At 40.7% G+C, this 22,592-nt stretch overlaps 2 protein-coding genes across 5 annotated transcripts in view; one reads left to right on the top strand and one right to left on the bottom strand.

Moving 5' to 3' along the window:
• Positions 1-10,842, top strand: part of CC2D1B (coiled-coil and C2 domain containing 1B) — a 30,740-nt gene extending 19,898 nt beyond the window's left edge. For both annotated transcript variants that reach the window (XM_031602473.2, XM_031602482.2), the window contains 10 exons: positions 378-503; positions 973-1,031; positions 1,318-1,434; positions 1,917-1,990; positions 2,607-2,665; positions 3,971-4,022; positions 4,806-4,905; positions 7,982-8,072; positions 8,749-8,880; positions 9,668-10,842. In XM_031602473.2, coding sequence (XP_031458333.2) covers positions 378-503; positions 973-1,031; positions 1,318-1,434; positions 1,917-1,990; positions 2,607-2,665; positions 3,971-4,022; positions 4,806-4,905; positions 7,982-8,072; positions 8,749-8,868 — 798 coding nt within the window. In that variant the 3' untranslated portion in view covers positions 8,869-8,880; positions 9,668-10,842. The remainder of the gene's footprint in view (positions 1-377; positions 504-972; positions 1,032-1,317; positions 1,435-1,916; positions 1,991-2,606; positions 2,666-3,970; positions 4,023-4,805; positions 4,906-7,981; positions 8,073-8,748; positions 8,881-9,667) is intronic.
• Positions 10,843-11,152: 310 nt separating this feature from the next.
• The window catches only part of ZFYVE9 (zinc finger FYVE-type containing 9), a 55,997-nt gene continuing 44,557 nt past the window's right edge, over positions 11,153-22,592 (bottom strand). For all 3 annotated transcript variants that reach the window (XM_090146663.1, XM_031602461.2, XM_090146664.1), the window contains 8 exons: positions 21,675-21,757; positions 20,830-20,934; positions 18,082-18,232; positions 16,639-16,719; positions 16,146-16,308; positions 15,179-15,284; positions 14,115-14,291; positions 11,153-13,294 (listed from right to left, as the gene is read on the bottom strand). In XM_090146663.1, the coding sequence (XP_090002789.1) occupies positions 13,133-13,294; positions 14,115-14,291; positions 15,179-15,284; positions 16,146-16,308; positions 16,639-16,719; positions 18,082-18,232; positions 20,830-20,934; positions 21,675-21,757 (1,028 nt within the window). In that variant the 3' untranslated portion in view covers positions 11,153-13,132. The remainder of the gene's footprint in view (positions 13,295-14,114; positions 14,292-15,178; positions 15,285-16,145; positions 16,309-16,638; positions 16,720-18,081; positions 18,233-20,829; positions 20,935-21,674; positions 21,758-22,592) is intronic.

The raw sequence follows: 22,592 nt of genomic DNA, 5'->3' as shown, positions 1-22,592 counted from the left end.
GGCACACTTAAACCATGCAGCTTGAAAACGTTCCCTGGGTCTGTGATATGAGTACACCTCCTGGTTATGTCTTAACTCCATTTTGGGCTGAGGATCAGGTGAATGTGATCCAGTGATGTCCTGGCTCCTGCTGGTGTGTGGGTAGATGGGGAAATCACACTGTGCTGCAGTATCTCTCTCGACCTGCATAATCAGGGAGCTAGACCTGTAAGGCATTTTGCAGGGTCTTACAACTTGTTCTGCAGTGGTATAAGTAGTGGTTGGGTTGGAATTGCTTAAACAGCCTGTCCCGCTTTGCTGACCTTTCCATACATTCTCACTGCTTTTTGTCTACTTCATTGTTTCTTACAAGGGCTCTGAAATGTCTTGTTTTGCAGCTGCCATCACCCCCTACAGATGAAGAGGGTGGTTTTATCTTCATACACCATGAAGATGTCAGACTATCCCAGAAAGCAGATGAGGTATACACACAGCTCATAAAACTGCTGAAGGATCAACATGAGGTAACTATTTTATCCTTGCAAAAAATGTTTTTGTTTTATCTTTCTTACATTTCCAGGATTTTATTAATATTCCTGTAAATTATATTGTATTCTGTATGTCCTAGAGTGAAACATTTTCAGAGCTCAGTTCTCCACTAGTTGAAGTTAGAGGGTGTGCTTGGAGGCTTGAAACTATCAAATTATCACTTTTAGATTTGAGCACACACATTTGAAAATAGTACTCAACTGAGTAGCCTTTGGCTGAACCTCTAGAAATTAAGTCGTTTAAAAAGCAGTAGGATAGAGCAGCTTGAACAGATGAGTGCTCAACTTTGGGCTTAGAGGACTGGGGGATGGATCTTTTTGGGTGACTTGGGAAAAATCTGGATTCTTGGCTTAAATTAGGCTTTTATGAACCTCAGATCTTGCTGCCAAATTTGTGTGTAAAGATCATTAAAGTGCGTCTGTATTTGTTTGTTGCTGTTGACAGAAATGTTTGCAGTATTCCAAGCAGTTTATGCATCTGGGAAATGTAGCTGAAACGACTCGGTAAGACCTGCTGCTTGCCATTATTAATCATCCCAAAACTGATCATTTCAGACTTGAGTCTGCCTGACCTCCTTAAATGCGATTGGGTTGGTAAGATTCTTCTCATTATGTGAGACAGTAATGGTGAGGCCTGCAAGAGCCTCATTATGTTACAGGGGTAGTAATGGTGAGGCCTGCTTCACCAAGTTGCTCTCAGCTGTCTGATTTGAGGATTACTCTGTGGCCTGTGTCTGGCAGAACGCTTTGATGTTCCACACTGTGTGACTTTTCTGTTGTTTTTTCACAGGTTTGAGAAGCTGGCACAAGGGTGTAAAAAGGACTTGGATATCCTACAGCTTGCACGAGCACAAGGAATGGATCCCCCAAGCCATCACTTTGAGGAGAGAACATTTAAGATGATACGGTGTGTAAAAACGAAGGGATTTCTTAGACAGACTGGAATGAGTTTCTGATTTCTAGCTCTTAGGGTATTGTTGGCTTCAGTAAACTCAGATGGCACATAAGGTTTTAGCATTCATGAAAGGACACTCATAACCACTTAAAATACGAAGAAGGTGTTCTTCTGTGTCCTTTTGTTTTCAGACTATCTCCAGCTTTATCTGCTGTTTCCATCTTCATCTCTCATGTTTGGCTACATCAGTGACTCTTCCTTCCTCTGTCTGTCTCACTCACTGCTGGTGTCTTTGAGCTTTGTTCTTGGCATTTTTCACTGTGCCTCAGAGATGGTTTTGTTTTGGTTCACATTTTTCCTTACTCTTTTGTTATTTCTGAAGATCATCTTTGCAGGAGTATGCTGTTGAAAAAGTTCACGGCATCCTGGTCTGGCAGTGGATCAGTGGTGTTAGGATACTGAGGTGAACACTTTTTGTCTTTATTTTTTCACAGGATATTTTCTGAGCTCAACAGCACAGAAATGCACCTTCTTATTGTCAGGGGGATAAACCTACCAGCTCCACCAGGTATGAACTTAGAAGGATGTGTGTTCTTTGAGTAAGTAGGGGAAGGTAGTGAGCAATGATATTTTTCTATCCTAAAGACCACTTGAAGATCAGAACTTTGTAACCAGTGCTCTACAAAATAACTAGGTTTCAGACTCAGAGACCCACACAGAAAAAACTTAACAGCATAAGAATAAAGAGAATCTGGGTTCAGTCTGGATAGAGGAAATAACTTCAAATTGTCGTGGGTTCACTTACATAGATTGAATTTCATGTGTGTCTTGTATTTTGTTATGAGTGCCCTCTGTAGCTCTGCACCATCTGTACTGACCCTTCAGCAGACAGGAATTATCCCTGCCAACATCACTGCTTTTAGTACCTCATTTCTGGGGCTTGTAAACAATCTGTGCTGCATTGTCTCAGAACTAGCAAAAGCATTAAGAAAGTAGATGTTTACTTTTGGATGTCAGCTTTCTATGGATGTCAGAATAATGGATGGATTCTTCAGTTATTATTAAGAAACAGGTGACGAGTCTTTCTGAAAATCAGGTGCTTTTGAAAATCCTGCTTAACAACACAGATGCAGTAAAAATCCTTGTATTAGCTATTGGAGTTGGCTGACTCTTCTCTCCTTCAGGTGTGGCACCTAAAGATTTGGATGCATTTGTGAAGTTTGAATTTCATTACCCGAGCACGGTGAGTGTGTGTGTCCTCAGTCTTCTGTATCTCAGTTTGTTACCTTTGTCATTAGATTCACTTGTAGGGACTGCAGGGAGGGAGTGCAGGCTTTCTTCTAAGAAGGGAAACACTTCTAGTGTTTTTAGTCATATTGCTTCAGTGTATTTAAGGAAAACAGACAAACAAAAAAGCAGAACCCTTTTTTTCCCGAGAAACAGGACTTTTGAATCTTTTTTTCTGTAGCTTTGGGTTTTGCAATGTGTTTCTGTTGGTATTTATTTTACAAATTGATGCTTTTTGTGTGTACGTGTATAGATAGTAGCTCTCATTAGAACCAATATATACATTGCTACTCTGATTATCAGCAGAAGTGCTGCAACTTCTGCTACTCTCTCAATAGAGCAAAAACAATTTCTGCTCTTACAGTGCTAGTTCTTAGCTCAGCAAGAGTCCAGAGCCTACATTTTTCCCTTCTGATACATTTTTGCAGTAACTCTGATAAGATAAATTCAATTACTTGTGGGAAATTGGTGTGGACAGATTATGTTTGAGTTACACCAGACTTTAATGGAAGGGCACACCCCATTGGGGTGGCTGAAAACAGATTTGGTGTGTACAAGTCATGTTCTGGAGAGTGAGTAAGAATCAGCAAAGATGCTTTTAGTCTATTTTTCTTTGTTATTAAAAGAGAAAAGAAAAAAGCAGATCTCTATTGCTTAGCCAATGAGCAAATATACCACCTTTCTCCTTCATAGCTGAAATCGGTTTAGCAAAGTAGCTGCAATAATTAGGTCACATTGTCCTTGTTCAGCCTCCAGAGATTTGGTTTGTACTCTGCTTTAGGTTAAAAGTTAATTCATTTTGGTGACAGATTGATTGTCAGGCAAAATAATAGTAGGGCAATTCCCTGAGTGACTTGTGATGGATTCCTTGTGTAGCTTATTATTCCAGCTAATGCCAAAGGAGTAGAATTACCGTGCCATGGAACGAGCATAGTTTATCATGTGATTTAACAGCTTCTGTCAGTAACTTCATGATGACAGGACTGAATTGAGTGTGGCCACGTAGCTTATCTGTAGCACCCGTATTTAATTCAGTGTTTTGGCTTATTCTTTATCCAGGATTATATTTGCAACAACAATGATATCCAGATATTTTTGTATTGAATGTACCATGACTGACTTTATCATTCATTCAGATAATGCCTGCCCAAACCTCATGTTTCTTTTAGGGTACTAAAAAACTGGTAATAAAAATGCTTACTGTTCTGTATTTTGGAACAGTACCTGATATTTTTATGCACTGTCTCTCTCTTTTAAATAGGAGCAACCTCAAAAGAGTAAAACACCTGTAATTAACAATAACAACTGTCCAGGTTAGTACTGCTGTGTGTGTTGGGAAAAGGCGTAATAGAAGGTGAAGTCCAGATGAGACATTCCTTCACCTTCATCCCAGTATCAATGGTAGCAGTTGTGTCATGAAATAGCGAGCTGATCAAGTGACCTGTCGTGTTCCAGCTGTTGCTGCCAGCCCTCCTGGGAGGTGGGCCAGATAAGTGTTTTCTTTATTGAGTAAGTTAAATTATTAATTTCAGAATGTCCATGGATCAGATGTTTTTCAATTCCCTGTGAGATTGCCAATTCTATCATGATTTCTGCTAGTGTTTCTAAATCTTACAAAGTGTTGTTGTAGAAATAGGGTTTTTTAATTTATATTTAAGACTGCATCTTCAAACTAAAATACTGTTTTGTACCTTTGGAAGAAAATCCCTTTGTACCTAGCGAACACCAGTATTAGACTTGATTATGTGTAATCACCTTACACTCTGAGTTTGGTTTATTGCTGTATTATTCTTTCTAATTGTTTCAGTAAGCAGCCATCTAGTATCAAAATGACTTCAAATTAAATATCCAAATTGTTAGCTGTTAATTTAACTGTACATTCTCTTGAGAGTGGAAGTCTTAAAGCCCTCATACTGGGAGTTCTGCTCTGTGTCTTTCAATAACTGGGTCTGCACTTACTGAGAAGGAGGTTCATACAGAAGTGAGGTGTCTTTTTAAATGGGGCAGAGATTAACAGAGGTATGAGTACATGCACATAGTAGGGTGCTGAACTTCACTGGACTTTGACAGCTTTCTTTCATTTTTCTTGTCTGTAGAATACAACCAGCTGTTCAAGTTGAATATCAACCGAAATCACAGAGGTTTCCGACGAGCAATTCGGTCCAAAGGAATTAAATTTGAAGTATATCATAAAGGGTAAGTTTAGTGTGCTGTCTCATTGCTTCTGTTGTAAGAGTTGAAAAGAGTGCTGTAGCTGAAATTTATGAAGCACAAGTGTATGATTTATCTTTCAGTTAGCAATAAAAGCTGCCTAGTTCTTGTGTCTGAGAACTCCTTTCAAAGTATGTCTGAGCTCTGTATCTTCCCGAGGGGAAAAAAAAGCAGAAGTTAGGAGAAGTTGAATCCTAAGTGGGAGATCCACTGAGAATTAGTATGTTAAGATGACGGAGAAGGTAATGATTCAGCATTAAATTGTTTGATTCTTGTCCAGTTTGTTTTTAGTCATCTGGATTAGAAGGTTTAAATGTTGTATCAGATAATATTGTAATGAAATACGAGTGATAGCAAAACATGAACAGTAGTACCGCAGATGACAGACAATGGCAGAACTGGTGTTAAAGTTTTGTACTTACCTTCTGAGGATCATAAAATATTTACTGAGCAGTGCTGGCAAACTGTTCTGAGAGAGCCCAACTACCCTCATCTTGGAGACCAGCAGGATGAGATGGATGTTAGCAATTGGTAATGCTTACGGAAATCATCCTTCATCTGAGCTTATCACTGATTTTTTTCAAAATCCAAATGGCCTCTACTCACTCATCTCACTGTTAGCTGTGACCCATGACTTGGGTGAGATGTCAGATAACCTGGTTCTATTTCAATGGCTCCTCGTGCTGTTCTTTGTTTCTATTTTTGAAGCATGCAGAAAGGATCCAGTGTTTCTTTAAAATGCTTTTGATGTAGATTGTGTAATTTATGAGGTAAACTCCCATTGTTTTTCTTCCAGATCTTCCATTTAAAATCTCCACTGAAGCAGTAGCTGACTTCCTTTCCTCTTTCTCTGTCAATCCTGTCTGCTGTTTTTCAGGATTTCACTGCTGGAGATTCTGCCTGTTTGGCATAGATCTGTCAGATTTTAAAATGTAAACACATTTTTCCCTATTTTTTGCATACCATTGCACATATGGGGCATATTCTTTGCTCTTCACATCTGGAACCACACGTTCTTAGATTCTGAACTCAAGCTTAAGTTCACCCATTGGGAAACACTCTCCAGTGACTCATGAAATTGTGTGCCAACTCCAGATTGTCCTTTGAAGCCTTTCTGAAGGTCAGCAAATAAATCTGGGTGAATTTTCTCTTTTCTGGCATAGAGGGGGTTTTTTGTCCTTAGAACAGGAATCTAACAAGTTAAATACATACTTGTTTCTTTGTGGGGGTTGGGGCTGGCAGTACCCCATGGCAAACAGTGACAGGGAAAGGAATAAATAGGAAATGCCCACTGATTGTCTGCTCCCTAGCCATCTTCTTGGGGCACAACGGGGCAGCCAGGCCTCCTATAGGCTACATTTAGGCTAAGCAGAATTGCAGAATGTGCTTCCTGCCATGACATGAGATACCTAAGCTAACAAACAGACCCAGCTCCCTCCCCCTCACAGTGGACTTCCTACAGTCTTTGTTTTCTGCCTTGTGCAGTTCTTGATTTGCTGGCTTACCTGCAGCCAGTGGAGGAAGGAAAGGATTAAGTGTTCCAGACTCTTCTTTAAAGATTGTCTTGTTGTCTTTCTGGATAATACTTCCAGAAAAGCTTATAGATCTAACAGATTCAGGGTCTCTTAGTGAACAAAGGAAACTTGTTTCAGGTCATATGTTAAACTTTATTTTAGAAAACACTTTGAAGTGAAAACCCAGAAATGCATTTTTCCAAAGAAAAAGTCTTAACTTAAAACTCTTGTAAAATCTTCTGAAGATAAAAGGAAATTTCCCCAGAGCTTTCTGAAGCCATTGCCTACAGCAAGCTCATTCTTCCCTTCAGGCTCCCTGGAACTGATCAAGGGGAGCCAGTCTTTATTTCCTGGATTAGAATATGGAGAAACTTTTTTTTTTTTTTAAAAAAAAAAGCAGCTGTGAGGATTGCTACTTCTCTTTTAAAGTTTATGAACAAAGTGTCCAACCGACTGCAGTACAGTTATGTAATCCTTCATTTTAAGGTGCACATGGAGTAAAGGAAGTACTGCAGCATGTGAGGTAACCAGTTCTAACTTACCTGAATGACTTGGGCCTACCTTTAGTCGTATCAGTGGAGAATGGAAGGCTTTGTATCAACACAGTTCAGACTGACATACTCTGGAGTGTGGTCTGGGTCTGTTGCTGTCAGAATTTTTCATAGAGATTTCATAGAAATACTCCAAACTGTAATAGTAATTGACTTTTCACACTTGGTCTCAGAGGGGTTGTTCATTCATTGTGCTGCAAGTGGAGAGACATGGGCAGAAAGCAGTTTTGGTGTGATCTCCCTTGGTAATCCTCAGATGTCTTTTTAATGTAGTTGTTGCTTCGTCTCATGAAAAGCTCCTTGCTACAGAACTCGTGTCTGGTATCAGCCTGGAGCTGAAGAAGGGCACTGGTGATCATGGTGACGTTTTCAGGAGGGTGATGAATGTTCTTTCAACAGTTTAAAAGAAAAAATCAGTAACATCCATCCTCAAGGCTCTGATGCATAAAGTGCATCAAGATGAGGATGGTTAATGTCAAGAATGCTGTAAGGTTTGTAAATATTGCTGAGTCATCAGGTACAAAACAAGCAATTTAGAAGGATTCTTTCATACCAGTTACTTTGACTACAACTGACATGACTTCAAAGCTCTGTAAAATCAGCTTTAGAGATTTCAGTGAACGTCATGGTACCTTAATGTCTCTTAATGATAGCAGGAAGAAGGATGAATTATTTTGTTTTTCCTAACGTGAATGACTTAGAAGAGGAAACCAGAATTTCTGCCATTCCAAGTGCTAGTTGAGGATTCATCTGCTTTCACTATGCTTCTCTCTAACTTAGTTCTAAGAGAGTAATTGGAAAATTAGTACTTCAGTATCCTGTGGCCTAATTCATTACAGGTTTGTCTCTTTCACCCTGGTTTTATGGTTCTAGCAGCACACCTTGAGAACCTCCTGGTTGCACTGATGGTCCCAACAGCGATGATCTTACTTCTCTTTCTCCGTAATGTTCTGAGAAACCTCCTCCTTTCCATTAAGACAGGTTTCTTTGTAACAGGTCCTTTTTCAGAAGTGACAAGCATGTGGGAACAGCACACCTGAAACTGGACAAGCTAGAGTCAGAATGTGAAGTTAGAGAGATCATCGAGGTATGTTTTCTGGGTGAGGTGTACTCTACTAATAATATTTGAACATGCAGGGAAATGGAATGTTCACATCGCATAAATGATTCACATGCAGAGATTTGTATTGCATGAGTTTGCTAAACAATAGACTGTTGTTTGTCCTGAAGCTTGTCTTAGCTGTGACAGTTCTGGTACTTGGGAACTTCTTGAGCGCTCTGTTCTGCACATTTTCTACATCAAGACAGTTTTCTTGGTTAGGACCAGAAATTCAGATGATCCCACGTTAGTAGGCAACAGATCAAAGGCTAAGGAAAGACTGCCAGAGCAGATAGAGAGCTGCTGCACAATCCAGTATGAGTTCAGTAAGTGGAGCCTGAAGAACTCCCTCAGGCTGCATCACAGACTGCATCAGGATGCTGCTGCTCATCCTGTCTTTGGAGCTGCCTACTGGCACTTCAGGGCAGAATGCCTGCTGCTAGCAGACGGAACTAACACAGCCCATGGTAAAGCTGCCTAAGTGGCTCATGTGGAAGAAGAGCTCTGCTGAACCATGGGTTGTTGCATCTGGGGAAGCGTGTGGCTGTGACACCTCCCAGTGCTGCAGTCATCTGCAGTGGCTGCCTGAGGCACTGTAGTGTGACTGTGTGTGTTTGTGTGTGTGTTTGTGTGCTAACTGCCCTTCTTCCTGTGGTTCTTTCAGATATTTGATGGCAGAAAACCCACTGGAGGGAAACTGGAAGTAAAAGTGAGACTCAGGGAGCCCCTCAGCGGTCAGGATCTTCAAACAATTACAGAAAATTGGCTGGTCCTTGAACACTAGTTCCTATATGAGGTATGAATACAGCATCTGGTGATGGTCTGGCCATCAGATAAATTCAGAGCTACGTTCTGTGTGGAACAATGTCTTATGATGGCATTGACCTAATTACATGGCTTTGATAGCATTCATTTTTGTATTTTTGGGGTGAGTTGATGTAACTTCAGAAATGAGGTCATAGAATCTGTATCTGATGTCTGTATATCAAATATGCTATTGTAGTGTTACAGTGTGTACAGTCCTTTTGGACCATGACTGTGCTATGCAAGCATGCAACAAAACTCATGGACAATAGATGATGTATAAATAGAAACTTTCTAACGAGAAATCCCTTATCTTTCTCTTGGCTTCCTAAAGTCTTTGGGATCCCTGTTCCTTAGCATACCATTTAGCTCTGATTTCATAAATTAAACTAATACTCATGAGATTCACCTGTTTGCCACATCACTGCTTCCTAATTGTCAAAGATTTTACGAGGTCCTGTTTCAAAACAGCAGATTGAATCGGAAGCCCCAGACGAGCTGTTTTGGCAGGTGATTTTTTCCTTCCAGTGAAGGAGCTGCTCCCGAGCTTCAGGTTGGCTGAGGGATGTATTGGTGGTGGTACTTGAGGCAGTGCCTTGGCCTTGTGCACTGACTGGACACACAAGCATTTTCTGTCATTAGAGCTCAGCGATTTCACTCCGTTGACTTTCCTACTTGACCAGCCAGGAACTTCATGTCAGTGTTTTAAGTATATGACCTTGATTGTGAACATCTGTTGGTGCAGGGTCAAGTAATTTCATTTACTCTTCTTTCCCCAGCTCCACAAGAAGGCTGAGATGTGGGATGAACGTGTATGAAGAGAGATGCTGCTAGCTGCAAGCACCAAAGACGTTACACGAATGCACTACTGAACCTAATGTCTCTTTTGGTAACAGCCATAGTGCTTATTAATAATTTTAAGGCAAATGTAAGGCTTGGAAAATCTGCTGCTGCAGGGTGTTGTTATTTTGTCTACACAAAATAGACAGAATTGCCTTAATGTGGGACTACTAACGTAGCACCAGGATGAATGTTACATTAACTATGCAGAGTGGTGTGCGGAAGGTTTAGCCCTTTAAAACAAAATTCCCTGAGGCAGCACAGAAACTTTTCAGTCAAGGTACAAGTAAGGCCTTTCATAGACAGATATATTTTTTGTTAAGTGTACAACACTCAACGCGGTACAGGGAGCAATCTGCTACAGCTTTTTCTGCTCATCATCGACTCTTTGTTCCTCCCACCCTCTGCCCAGTGGCAGTTTCCGAAAATAGAGGGGAGAAAACTCAGGCAGAATTCTGGCAGCAGCATCCCCCCTCCTCTACGCATGCCCCTGCAGCAGGAAGTTCAGCTTCTTGGGATGCTGCCTTCCAGAAGAGAAGGCTGCATGCTTCTTAGCAGCAGGTGCTTACAGATCTGCATTTTTGTTCTGGCTATGCTGTCTGCCGTGCTTACTGCACTGCTTACTGCAGGGCAGCCGGGGTACTGTGCCTTTTTTTGTCTGTTTGTTTATTTAAAAAAGAAAAAAGAGATATGCTAGACTGCTGCTTCACAAATGGTCATTGTCTTTTTTTTACAGAAATAGGCTTTCACAGTTCTTCCAGGTGATGGGAAAATAGCCACTCTGTGTAGAAAACTGGATTAGGACTATTTTCAGGAATGCTTTGAATTAGCAGCATACAAAAAATGGTACCAAATACATTGGTGTGCTTAAATCTCTGTGAGCCAACAGCAATGAGTGACCTCAAAGGAGAGGATGTGCCCTCAGCAGGGCGGTGCAGTGCGGCTGTTGGGGGGCTGTGGGGAAGGCATGGCTGTAGGCAGGAAAGAGTCCAGAGCAGTTGGGCAGTGCTGCCTCTGTCTTCCTGAGCAGATGAAGACAATACAGTATTTAGTTTTTAATTTCAATAAATTTAATATACAAAACTACATGTTGAAAATAAAAATATAATATGCAGTTTTTTGCAGTGTTAACTAACTGAATTTTAAAAGTACAATTTTTTTTTCTAAAACAAGTACTCATTTCTTAACAACATGGTAATTAAGGTCATTTAAAAGGCTATGGTTGAAGCAAACATGTCAGTCACCAGTTGATAGTGTTTTGCACAAACGTAACCCAAACTTAAATGACTTCTGGGGCAAAGGAAGAGAAGATCAAGATTTTTCACCTCTTACTGCATTATTAAGCAGGACAATGCAACTGAGGTAACTGGGAAGCTGCTGCTGTGGCAAAGCTGGAGTGCAGGCTGTAGAAGGAAGATTTTTTTTTTTTTACTTTGTTTACGGAACTCTCTTCCAGATACCAAATCTTGCCTACACCACGTAGTGCTGTGCGCACATGGACAGAAGGGAGGCTGAAAGTAACCTTAGTCCTGCTCCACTGCACAAATACATAGGGAGGCTTTTCATTGCTTAAGGTTTGTTTGGCCACTGTGAAACATGAAGCCATCTTTTCCCTACTGCCAGAAGTAAGGCTGTACTTACTGGACACTTAGCAGGGTAAGTGTTGCTAATGCACTACCTCTTGCTGGCCAGCTGTTATTCCTGCATTGGGACCCCAGCAGTGTGGCCTTTCTTCTTGAAACACTGGGTGCTAACAGCTGTAATTTGCTATAAATCTGTAGAACTTTTTTTTCAAAAGCAGTAGCCATTTATTCACAAATGCACTCTGTACATATACGGTGCTGGCTTTACATAAAATACATCACTGTGTACAGTTACCTTTTCCTTTGCCCAGCTGATGCTGTATATTTGTTTTAAAAACATAGCATTGGTCTCACAGTAGCCTTGGACTTCTCTTTCTGGTTGAAAGGATGCCTGTATCGCTCATACACAGCAGAAACAAAATGATCCCCACTGCATCCAGCAGAACTGATTGCAAGTAGGGACAATGCAAGGTCTGAGATACTGTCTTGTATGTAGGTAAGTAGTCTCCCTTTCTCCACTAATTTTCCATACAGACAGCAGGGGGAAATGTTCACCCCCTTCTTGGGAGGGGTTCAGAGTTGCTTTGCCTGGCTCAACAAACAGCCCCCTGCTCGTTAGCAGTTTTCCACTAGAACAATTTAATTTGGGAAGACTGTGAAATCACATTTCTTCTAGCTGTGTCAATTCCAGCTCCACAATGCTGTGCCAGCTGTGAGCAGTTGCTTCCCTAGCACTCTCCCAGGTGAGACCAAGAGCACTGGGCCATGTGCAAGTTTCCAGAGCTGACCAGAAAGCCTTTTTCAGCAGAACATGCAGAAACAGACACTCTATACTTTTATCACAGGTAAGCTTTTACATGGTGCTGCTAATAAGTGCAAGCTGTCTTGTATTACATGACACTAGCATTACACTACAGCGTACAGCAGGGAGGAGACTTAAAGCTGCCCTGGGCGATACTCTTTTTTAAAAAGCAGGACCTACTGGGGGAAAGGGGTAATAACTGCACTTTAGGACTATTCCTCTGCTTGGGACAGGTATCTGAAATTCATACAGACTTGTAAACAAAGTAGAGAAGAACAGAGGTGTTCTAGAAGGTTACAGAAATCAGCTGAGGTGACAAGTTTGTTGGAGTTTTTTTGTTGGTTTTTTTGTTGTTTGTTTTTTACAGTAAATAGAGTGGGGGATAAAAGTAAACTAGCCTATTTCACACACAAAACTGCAGCGTACATAATACCGCTTTCTGAGAGATGCTTACCCTTCTCATTCAGACTCATATACAAACGTAGTTATGGCTAGGTAATCGTTCCACATCTCTCAAGGGCTACTCCAAACACATTTCAACCAATAACCTGGTCAAAATAATGTAAACGTTACTTTTTAATGTCTACAGAATTACCACAAACGGCATTATGATGAGGTCAGAATGGAGGTCTTGATTGTTGTTTCTTACTTGTCCATCTACAAACAGTACAAGATAGGAGTTTCACTTTTTATTTACGCCCCAGTGATCTTTGTACTCGTTTGAGCATTTACAGTCGTGTACTCTGTCTTTAAACATGAGCATTTTTCTAAACAGTAACAGAAGTTATTAGCTGCAAGGATAGCATAGCCATGTTGTAGTATAGAAGCTGCCCTGATCCTCTGTTTGTTGACAATGCATAGAAGATTTAGAATTATGGAACAACTGTCCCTCCCGCCACCCCCCACCCCCCACCTTCCCTTAATAGTGTTACCAAAAGCTTAATTTTTCCAGTTTTAAAGTGCAAATGATTCAGATACAACTGCTGCTGGAACAGGTCTGAACAGAAAATGAAGTCCTCTTATGAGATGTTTTCCAGAATATAAAAGATGAGCTCCATTATGACTGGCCCCTCACTCAACTGACATGCCCCTCCATGAATCACTGGAACTAAGGCACTGTCCAGGTCATTCATGTATTGAGAAGGCAGTGGCTGTCCATTACTCCCAGCTTGGTAACCAACCTAAAAAAATACAAAGTAACAGTGGGTTTTACAGAGAAGGAGATAGCAGGCTCAGGGTAGTGGGGGAGAGGTGCAGAAGGATGAGCTGTGTGCGACGCCCTGTCTCAGCTGGGGGAAGTCAGGCCCGTGAACAGCATGCAGCCAGCATGAGATCAGCCTACCCACTTGTGTTTAGTGTTCTCTGTGTTCCCAGTGACTGCCTGGACAAAAGCAGCTTTTTCTTTTCCCCACTGTTCTACCAAAGCAGAGTTTCCAGACCAGCAGGAACCATACCCTGCACTATCAGATTAAGGCATGCAGTATCTAAGACCTGGATGATGCTAAGCACACTTCACTCAAGGCAAGGCCAGCTGGCGTGCCAAAAGCCCCTTCTCTCTGCTTGTAATGTTTGCTGTAGAGCACACTAAGGGAAGCTTCTATCTGTTTCTCTGCCTCATATGCAATGTGATCTTTTATGAATAGGCATACTTCTTGTGTGAGCATAAAAGTGTTTAGAACACATTTATTCTACTCCCTTCTTCAGCTCCTGGTGGAAAGGCCAGCTTAGAGCATCTCTCAGCAGGTGGCTCCAGCCTGCAACTCCAAGGGCTGTTCCACGTCTGACTACAGAGCAGGTGCTGCTGCGGGCTCGCTGTTTATGCACACTGGCTCTCCCATGGTAACATTGCCCCAGACACCATGTAATAGCAGTACTTGATAAGCATCTTGATACTGGTCGTACTTGAGCCAACAGAATGGTTTGAAGCAGTGGGTGTTTTTTTTTGGGGGGGGGAAAGCAACCAACCACCCAGTCATTAAACTGGAACTATTCAAGACTTACCTGATCTGAGTCTAGAGTAACGCGCAGACCAAGCTTAGTCATGCCATCTTCTTTTAACAACTTAAGATGAGGACAAAGAGCTAAACAGAAGGCTTTTGCCACGTTCTCAGTCAGTCTGCTGTGATCAGCTGGGTCACTCAGACCATTGTGTTGCTCATCGTTTTCCAGGAAAAACACCTGAAGGTAAGAATTAAGATACAGAACACGAAGTTAATTAAATGCCATTCAAAACTTTTTATGGAAGAAGACTTCAAGAAAAGCTTCCTGAGGAACATTAGTTGAAGACCCTAAAGTATCCCTCAAACAACAGATATTTATACAAATGTTTTCCAAAACCTTTCAATTCCATCAAAAGCTTCATTACAGAAGGTCACTATATGTTGTACACTATTTGCTTTTAAATGGGTGTTCATTTCAGAAAATCCACGCTTTCAGAAAAAGTCAGAAGAAATGCGTGGTGTTGTCAGTAAACTTAACCTCCAGATAAATCTGGAAAAAGAAGGGTAAGGTAGCAAGCTGTAGAAAGATTTTACTTGGTTCCTCCTGGGCAGGTAAGTGAAACAATTCCAGAAATCCTTAACGTTAGCATTTGTTTGCTGGCAGAGTCAAAGCTAACAATACTTGTGCAAACAGTTTCTTAATGGAGTAAATGCTATAAGCAATTTGACTGAAATTTTACAAAAGAGGGCTCAGAATAGCATTTTCTTTTAAGTAAGTAAGAGGTATCCACCTTTTAAAAGGTAGCTTTTAATATAAAATATAGGTGAAACCAGCTGTTACCTTGGGTAACAGTGAGCAAGCATTTTTCTAGTTCTTCCTACTTTCAACAAAACAGCATGAGAAGAGACGGTTAGCAGAAAGCAGGCTGTAGGAAATGGCCACACAGCTGTGGCAGGACACTGTACTCTGGACTGTGCCTTGCAGAATCTTTCCGCACACTTAGAAAATCTGCTCCAGGTTTGTTCTGAAGAATTCACTGCTATAATTTTGGTAATGTAGGAAGAGCAGGATGAAGACAGACTGCTGCAGCTGCAGTCTTAAAATGCTCCATTTGCCTCACTTACCTCTGTCCATCGAATGACCTTTCCATTTGCCTTGTACTCTGAGCCATGAAATATCTTCACACTTGTTATAGACTCCATTGATTTGCCATCAATAGGGCTTACAACACTGCAGAAGTGGAGGGAAAAGGGTAAATTCCTACTTAGCAGGAGATATTAATAGAGGATATTGCAACGGAAAAGTATCTCATAGATCAAAGGACAGTGCCTCTGGTACACCTAAATCCTTTAACAGAATTGCTGTAGGTTGTTTTCATAACTGAGTGCTCAGCAATTTGAACCTCTACAACAAAGCAAATTAACCACATTAACTAAATGGGGCACAGACCAAAGGAGAAGGGAGCTCCTTGAACAAAGGGTGCCAAAATAAGTGACACTGCATACGACTGCTAATTGCGATACTGATGCTAAGCCTGGATGTTGCTGTCCACTGCAACCCCAGCCCTCTGATATGTGGAGTTCAGGATGGAACTTCCTGCATGTTTCCAGCTAAGCTCTGCACCAGGACTGAACTCTAATCAGGTGTTAGAAGAGCAACAGGAAACAATTTGCTTTTTATTCATTTATAATGTTGGTGGAGGCCTGCGATACCTTTAAACACTACTCACACACTATTACTATCTGAGTACAACATATACTGCTGGTGTTCAGCAATTTCTCTTCCAGCACTACTTAATGCACACAAAGCAACAAGAGTACGAAGTGACCATAATATGCAGAGTTCAGCATGGAGTGTTGGAGAGAGATTCCAGTAACTGGTTATTAGCAGTGGCAAAATAATCCATAGCACTGACAAGTTTAATTGATGCCCCAAAGCTCTGGTGTCTCAGCTCCACTTTCATTACATTTAATTGTATCTTATCACTCAAAATAGAGTGTAAGCTTATAATTCATACTGACTCGATGGTCCACCCACCTTATAAAATCCATTAAAATTTTTAACAAATTCAGTCAAATATGTCTTGCTTACCCTTTACTGAAGTTTTTATCATCTTCTACCCACTGAATGTGAACGTGTTCCTGAGGATCTTCAGCATCCACTTTGCCACAAGTGATGGTAAAGTCTTTCATCTCTCTCAAGGCCTGCCTCAGAGAGTCCATGTTCTCAGCAGTTATCTGGACCATTACTCCATCTAGGGAACCAAGAAAGAGAAAGCCAAGATAAGTCACCATGAGCAGACCCTATAAAAAAAGAAAAACATCTTTCTTCCTGTGAGCAACAGAAATACTGAAAATCCATTTTGACACTACAGAAGCCCATTCCTGAACTCTGATCCCTAAAAGATGGAACACTGACTAGAAAACACAATGATAACACATTCCCCTCATTAAAGGAAGCGAGGGGTTTTTTTGCTAAAAAGTAAGATGAAGCTGAATCTGCAGCTTCATTCAAACGCTCAGGACTTAGCTGGGCAGTGCTAAGGGGGAAGCAGTGCATTTTAAGCAAGCACTTCAGTTCTTACCTTCTACTATACTGGATTTGGCAAGGTAGCCTGAAGAGGATTTTAAAGCTCCACTGAACACAAAGAAGCTGGCACCAGTCACTGCAACAACAACAACAAGAGTGATTTATTGGGGCTTTCATCAAAACAATGCCTCACACAATAATCAGGTAGAACAGCTCTATCATCCAAAGAAGTGATTAATCTAAATCAGAACAAGTGTTGCTCAGAATTATAGTGACTTCAATGCATCTTACATGTTTGGACACAGAATGGCAAATCATCCAGTTATCTTCTGAGCTGGAGAGCAGTTTTGTCAGCCTAAATGCTTGTAATTCATCACTCCCTCCACTAACACCTTTAAGTTTCAGGATTGTTAATTTAGGGTAACCAATTACATAATTCTGAAAGTTCTCATACAGCCAGCAAAGGACTGTGTGTGAACTGCTAATGGCCCACACTGTAACACCAACACAGTGGAAAGTCAGCCAGCTGATTTAGAATAAAGTTCTCTTAAATGACCACCAAGCATCACCAAATACTTGCTGGAAGTCCCTCTATTCATCCTGTGTGTAAAACCAACCACACTCAGATAAGAACAGCAGTCCTGAAGTGACATCCCACATCACTACACTCACTGCATATAGGGATACTTGCCAAACAAAAGTTGGCCTGTATCTTGCTTTTCATTTGGAGATAGCGTAAATATATTTGCCAGGTAAAGCCTGGAAATAAGATGCTCTGACTGAGGTGAACACACTTTTGAAGTTACATTATTTAAACGCTGCTGCTGTTGCTTATTTCTGTTCACATCTCCCACCTCCTACTAAACCTATTCGTCCTCCTTTGACACAGACTACAGGACAAGCACAGGCAACCACTCTCCCACCTCTAGTCTCCAATAATGCCAAAGACTGCTGCCATTATTCATGTACAGAAGTTGTGTAAGGCAGTCAGAGCTTCTGTGACTTCTGGAAATGTGTATGTCCCAAGCTGTACTGTGCAAACAGTATTATCACATTTACAAGGCAGCAAGCTGTAATATGCTTAATTTTGTGTCTGCTTGGTCTACGAAGCTGCCAGAATGCCTCTCACACAAATTCAGAACAGCACTACTGACCTAGGAAGTGTGATGAGCCCTGTACACAGGACACAAACAGCAATGTGCCTCTGGATGTCTGAGATTTTGCATTCTGCAAGGGGAATAAAACACTGAGAGGGTAAAGGCAGACAGAGCAGCACAACACGCTGTTCTGTGCGTTCAAACCTAACTCACAAAGCTGCCCATTCAGGAAGTCCAACAGTCAGAATGATTTTCTCTGAACTAGAAGAAACAGTGAAATACAGACAAGTCCAATCTTGACAGATTCACCACACAGTGCACCATATCACTGTAAGAACAGCAAAACAAAGGTCATGCAGAGCACCAGGAGCCAACGGCCTCCAAGCGAGCCCCGTTCTCACCCTTCCTCGGCTGATTATGGATGCTGATGGCCTGTGTCTGGTAATTCCCATCATCGTTCTGAACACACACCAGATGCGAGTCTGCTTTCTCATTGAAGCAAGCTCCCCCTGCTAGAACGTGCTCGTTGGATTTGTTCATGGCTTTCATCATCTGCAAACAAAAAGGTTTATACCATTCTTACCCTGTTTGTCAAGCAGTACCATGTAAAGGTGGTTCTTGGAACAGTTCATTCGGACAGCGAAAATTAAGAGTGCTTGCAGTCTTGTGTCAGACAGACTTCAGTACTCAGAACCATCACCTGCACTTGAAAAGATGGTTCAGGCCTTATTTCACCTAGATGCTTTAGTGTCACCTTTCAAGTAATTAAGATAACTGGTAAGAAGGATAGATGATCTACAAAATAGCATGCAAAAGCTGCTTTCTCTAGCTGTTTTATAAAACATCCAAGGGAACAAATATTAGAAACCAGAAATATCTGGTTAGTTTACATTGCTAGAGCTAATGATGACATAAACCATAAATTGCAATCAGTGCAAGACTGGCACTCTGACTCGTGGCATTTAATCCTGGTTCTGCCATGAGCAGACACCAAAGCTTTGGTGCCTCTGTGCTTCACCAGCATGAATTGGTGAAATTGGGATTGGTTTTTCTCCTTCAAAGATTTTTCGAAGAGATTTGAATCACTAACATCCAGAAATCATTTTAATTCTCAGCAAAATACTATTATAAATCGTACTCCTTCTTTCGTTTTCTCCTCTGCATGTTGTCTTAGATGAGATGAGATTTTTTATCTAAAATAAACACTGAGGAGTCATCTATCTGGAATTTTTCGAAACTGAAAATGATGTATTTGATTTCAAGAAAAAAAGGGGGGAAAAGAGGTTCGAGAGTGATTCAATTACATTTCCCCCACCAAAACCCTTGGAGAGAAGGAAAATGCTGACATCTCCTAAGATTGCTCACACTCCAATCCTCTACCTCCTCTACCTGATAAGCAAGCACACCCTGCACATCGTATTTATCTTCCTCAATCTAACACAATACCTTAATTAGAGTGTCAGGAACATTAGCTGGTGCTCGCTGTTGACAAATGTGCACAGGTGTAATGTTTAGGGAGGAAACTTAATTAAGATTTTGCATCAGACAACAGTGTATTTCATTACCTATTTATCATGTCATGCTCCAGAAACAAGAATTTAGCTCAACAACAGGCACCTCTATGGAGCCCCCTGTAGCAGAAACAACAGGAATGGCCGCTGTATCTTGTAACAACTTAGTAACAGTGATACCTTCCTTGAGGAACTGAATAGTCTTACATTTGTAACTGAGTATCACTACAACAGTAGAAAAGTAAAATCATCTTGAAGAAAAGCTATAAATTTAATAGAGAAATATATATGAATATTTAATTTGTTAATTAGAGCCTGAATTTTCCACATTTAATCCATGCATGAGATTTAGGATGAGTTCTTCATTTTCAAGACAGTTTGAGTGACACTTTTTTCTAATGAAATACTGCTCTGCACAGGGAAAAAGTGAAGGCCTTGTCGCTGAATTCATCTTAAATCAAAGTACACTTGGATGAAAAATCTCTACTAATTCAACCTTTCAGCTGACTTGCAGGCAATAACGTTAAATAAATAACACTTTCTCCTTTTAAAAAGCCAAGTCCTTGCTTTACACTGCAAAGAGAACCTGAGCACAATGCAGAGCTTTTGCCATGCTGTTCAACATAGGAATCTTTCTCTGAGTCCAGCTTAGTGCAACATGCAATACAGAACTGTCCAGCACACCTGCAAACATCAGGCACAGCTGTTACAGAACTACTTCCAGTGTGCTCATCTGCATTTCATATATGCAAACTTTACAGACCTTTTCCACTTTCTCACAACAGCACCAAGATCCAGTTTATCTTTTAAACACATCCTTTATCTTCTTGCTTTATCAGTTTCTTCTTCTCAAACTTCACATAAAAACTGCTTTTCCTTTTCTTTTTTTTTTATTTCCTCAATCCTGCTATTATTTCACTTAAATGCTTCCAGTAGAACAGTGCCCTCACAAGATAAAGCTGTATTCTGCTCTGACTCTACAAGACCTTTTAAAAACACTGCTTTGCTCAGGAGGTTTGCTCTTCTGCCAGCTACTGACTGGTTTCAAAATACCAAGTTTACCCACTGCTGTCCATACAGACCATAAAATATATCACCTCCTTCACTGCTGTTCAAATATCCTGTGCCTCAGCTTTCGCAGCACTGCTACATGTTGAAGACACTGATTTTCTCACACCAGACATCAAGTATAAAATTGAGATGCAGAGGTTTCACATACTTAGCAATCCAACAATACTAAGACATGCTGCAAGTAAACATGTACAACATAGGTGTGGAAAGCTAATGCACTTTTACCACCTCGTTCACCTCAAGTATGAAGTTTGTCAACTTACCTGCTCAAGTCAAAATGGCATTTGCAATCCTCTAATACTTTCTATTATTTATAGTACTTAAAACTGAAATTAAAAAACTGAAGAAAAAGAAATAGTCTTTCCAGTTTTATTAACACTAAACTGAACTGCATTCTTCCTGTGGAGCCACCATCACTCGCTCTTAAAATATGCACTCATCATGAATTTATTGACTGATTTTGAGGCAGTTTTCCTTAATGACAGTGATAAGAATAAAAATCGTTTAGACCCCAGGTCTTCCAACCATAAAGAAACTGCAAACAAATCTGTTTCTTTTAAACATTACCTCATTATATCTGTTGCTGGGAATTTTGATGCTGGTTTTTCTGACTTCCATATCAACCACTAAGCCTTGGACCACCGGCAGCGTGTACTGATAATTTCTGAAATCCTGGTAATTAAAACAAATTTTTGTAAGTTATGTGTGGTAATCATCATTAACATAGCAGGTTTTTTAACTCTCCTAGTGACCAATCAGCAACCTCATTAAAATAATTGTAATCAGCAACTTGAAAAGCAGGGAAGGAGGGAAGCATCACAGCTTGTAACCTACATAATGACAATACACAAATGAAAAAACTTCATCGTGCCTGTTAGTCACTGTTATTCCACTCATTTTCTTACATCAAAATTAATATTCTCAAGTCTTGAATGACATCACTGTATATAAGAAAATTTGTTCTCTGTGTTCTGTTACATTACTGGATAATCAGCTTTTCTAGCAATGACATGAAGTCACACATTAAAGAATTTTTGATATTGAAAATATTAACAATGTTGGAAAAATCAGCAAGTTCATTTCACTTCAAGCTCGGTATGACCAGAGCACTGCAGATAAACACTGTGACAAGCCAGCACTGCTGAGGAAGTGATCCAAGCAACTGTTGCACTTACTGCCAGATCCAAACATCCTCCATTGGCCAAGATGGAGGTGCTGTTATGGGAACCTCTACAATCCACATGCTGTCACAAGTTAACACCCAATACCAGTAGTGGCAGGCAATTCACCCAAATGCCCACTATTCCCTTCTGTCATCCAGGCATGCCAACTACTAGGTGCAACAGGAACCCAGTTCTCCTCACACTGATTCATGCTTATCAATGGAACATGGAAACAGCCTCAGCACTTACTGCAAGGAGGTTCATAATGGTGTGTCCAGTCTCTCCAAACAGAGGTTTACGAAATCTGACACTGAAAAGTGGGCATGGATAAACTAGGATAAGATAAAACAGAAAAAGTCAAATTCAATTTACATACTGAGATTCTGAAAAAACAGACTTAAATACAATAGCCTCAGTTGAATGTGGTAACCAGCACCAAAAGAAAAGACTGGAAAGAAGACCAGAGTTTAAAAAGCAAAGAGAAGAAGGGTATAATCCGTTAACACACCTGACATCTCATGGCTCTTTGCCCACCACACACTAAGCAGGAAGAACAATCTCATGGACCACTACTAAGTGCCTCACTGCAACCCTGAACTTGATCTCAACACTGATTGCAAAGACAGCCTAAATGTTTTTCTCAACATACTTACTAGAAATGGCTTCTCCCTTTTTTTATGATCATCCTGTCTTCACTACAGCACCCTAAACCTTTAGCTTGTTGCTAACATATGTGACACTCAACAGACAACACTGAGATTATTTTATTTTCTGTTTTCATAATCCCATTGAAATGTGGCAAATTCTCTACGGAATCATGTCAGAAAGAATGAAAAGGAAATTTACAGTATGACAACAATGTGAAATATCTGCATTCCTTAGCTGACTCAGCCATGCTTGTACAACATCTATGATGCAATTCAATGTGCAGTGTATGGATCTGGCTCCATTACATTACGTTGCAGCAGAAGTGTGATAACTGAGCTTGAAACATGACTCATGCAGTCATATGTAACGTCAGTGTTTGCTAAACACAAATGTGAAGGAAGCTTCCTAAACTATCCTCAAGCAACCACTCACCCTGATTTTCCAAAGTGACACATCTTCATAGCTTCCACTGCAGTCACAAGGAGCTGCAAAATGCTCTACAGGTTTGAATAAAATCAT

This window comes from Phasianus colchicus, chromosome 9 (assembly GCF_987193195.1).
Source record: "Phasianus colchicus chromosome 9, bPhaCol1.hap1.1, whole genome shotgun sequence".
NCBI lineage: Eukaryota > Metazoa > Chordata > Aves > Galliformes > Phasianidae > Phasianus > Phasianus colchicus.
Note: the sequence above shows the minus strand (reverse complement) of the source record. Positions and strands in the feature narration are given on the sequence as shown.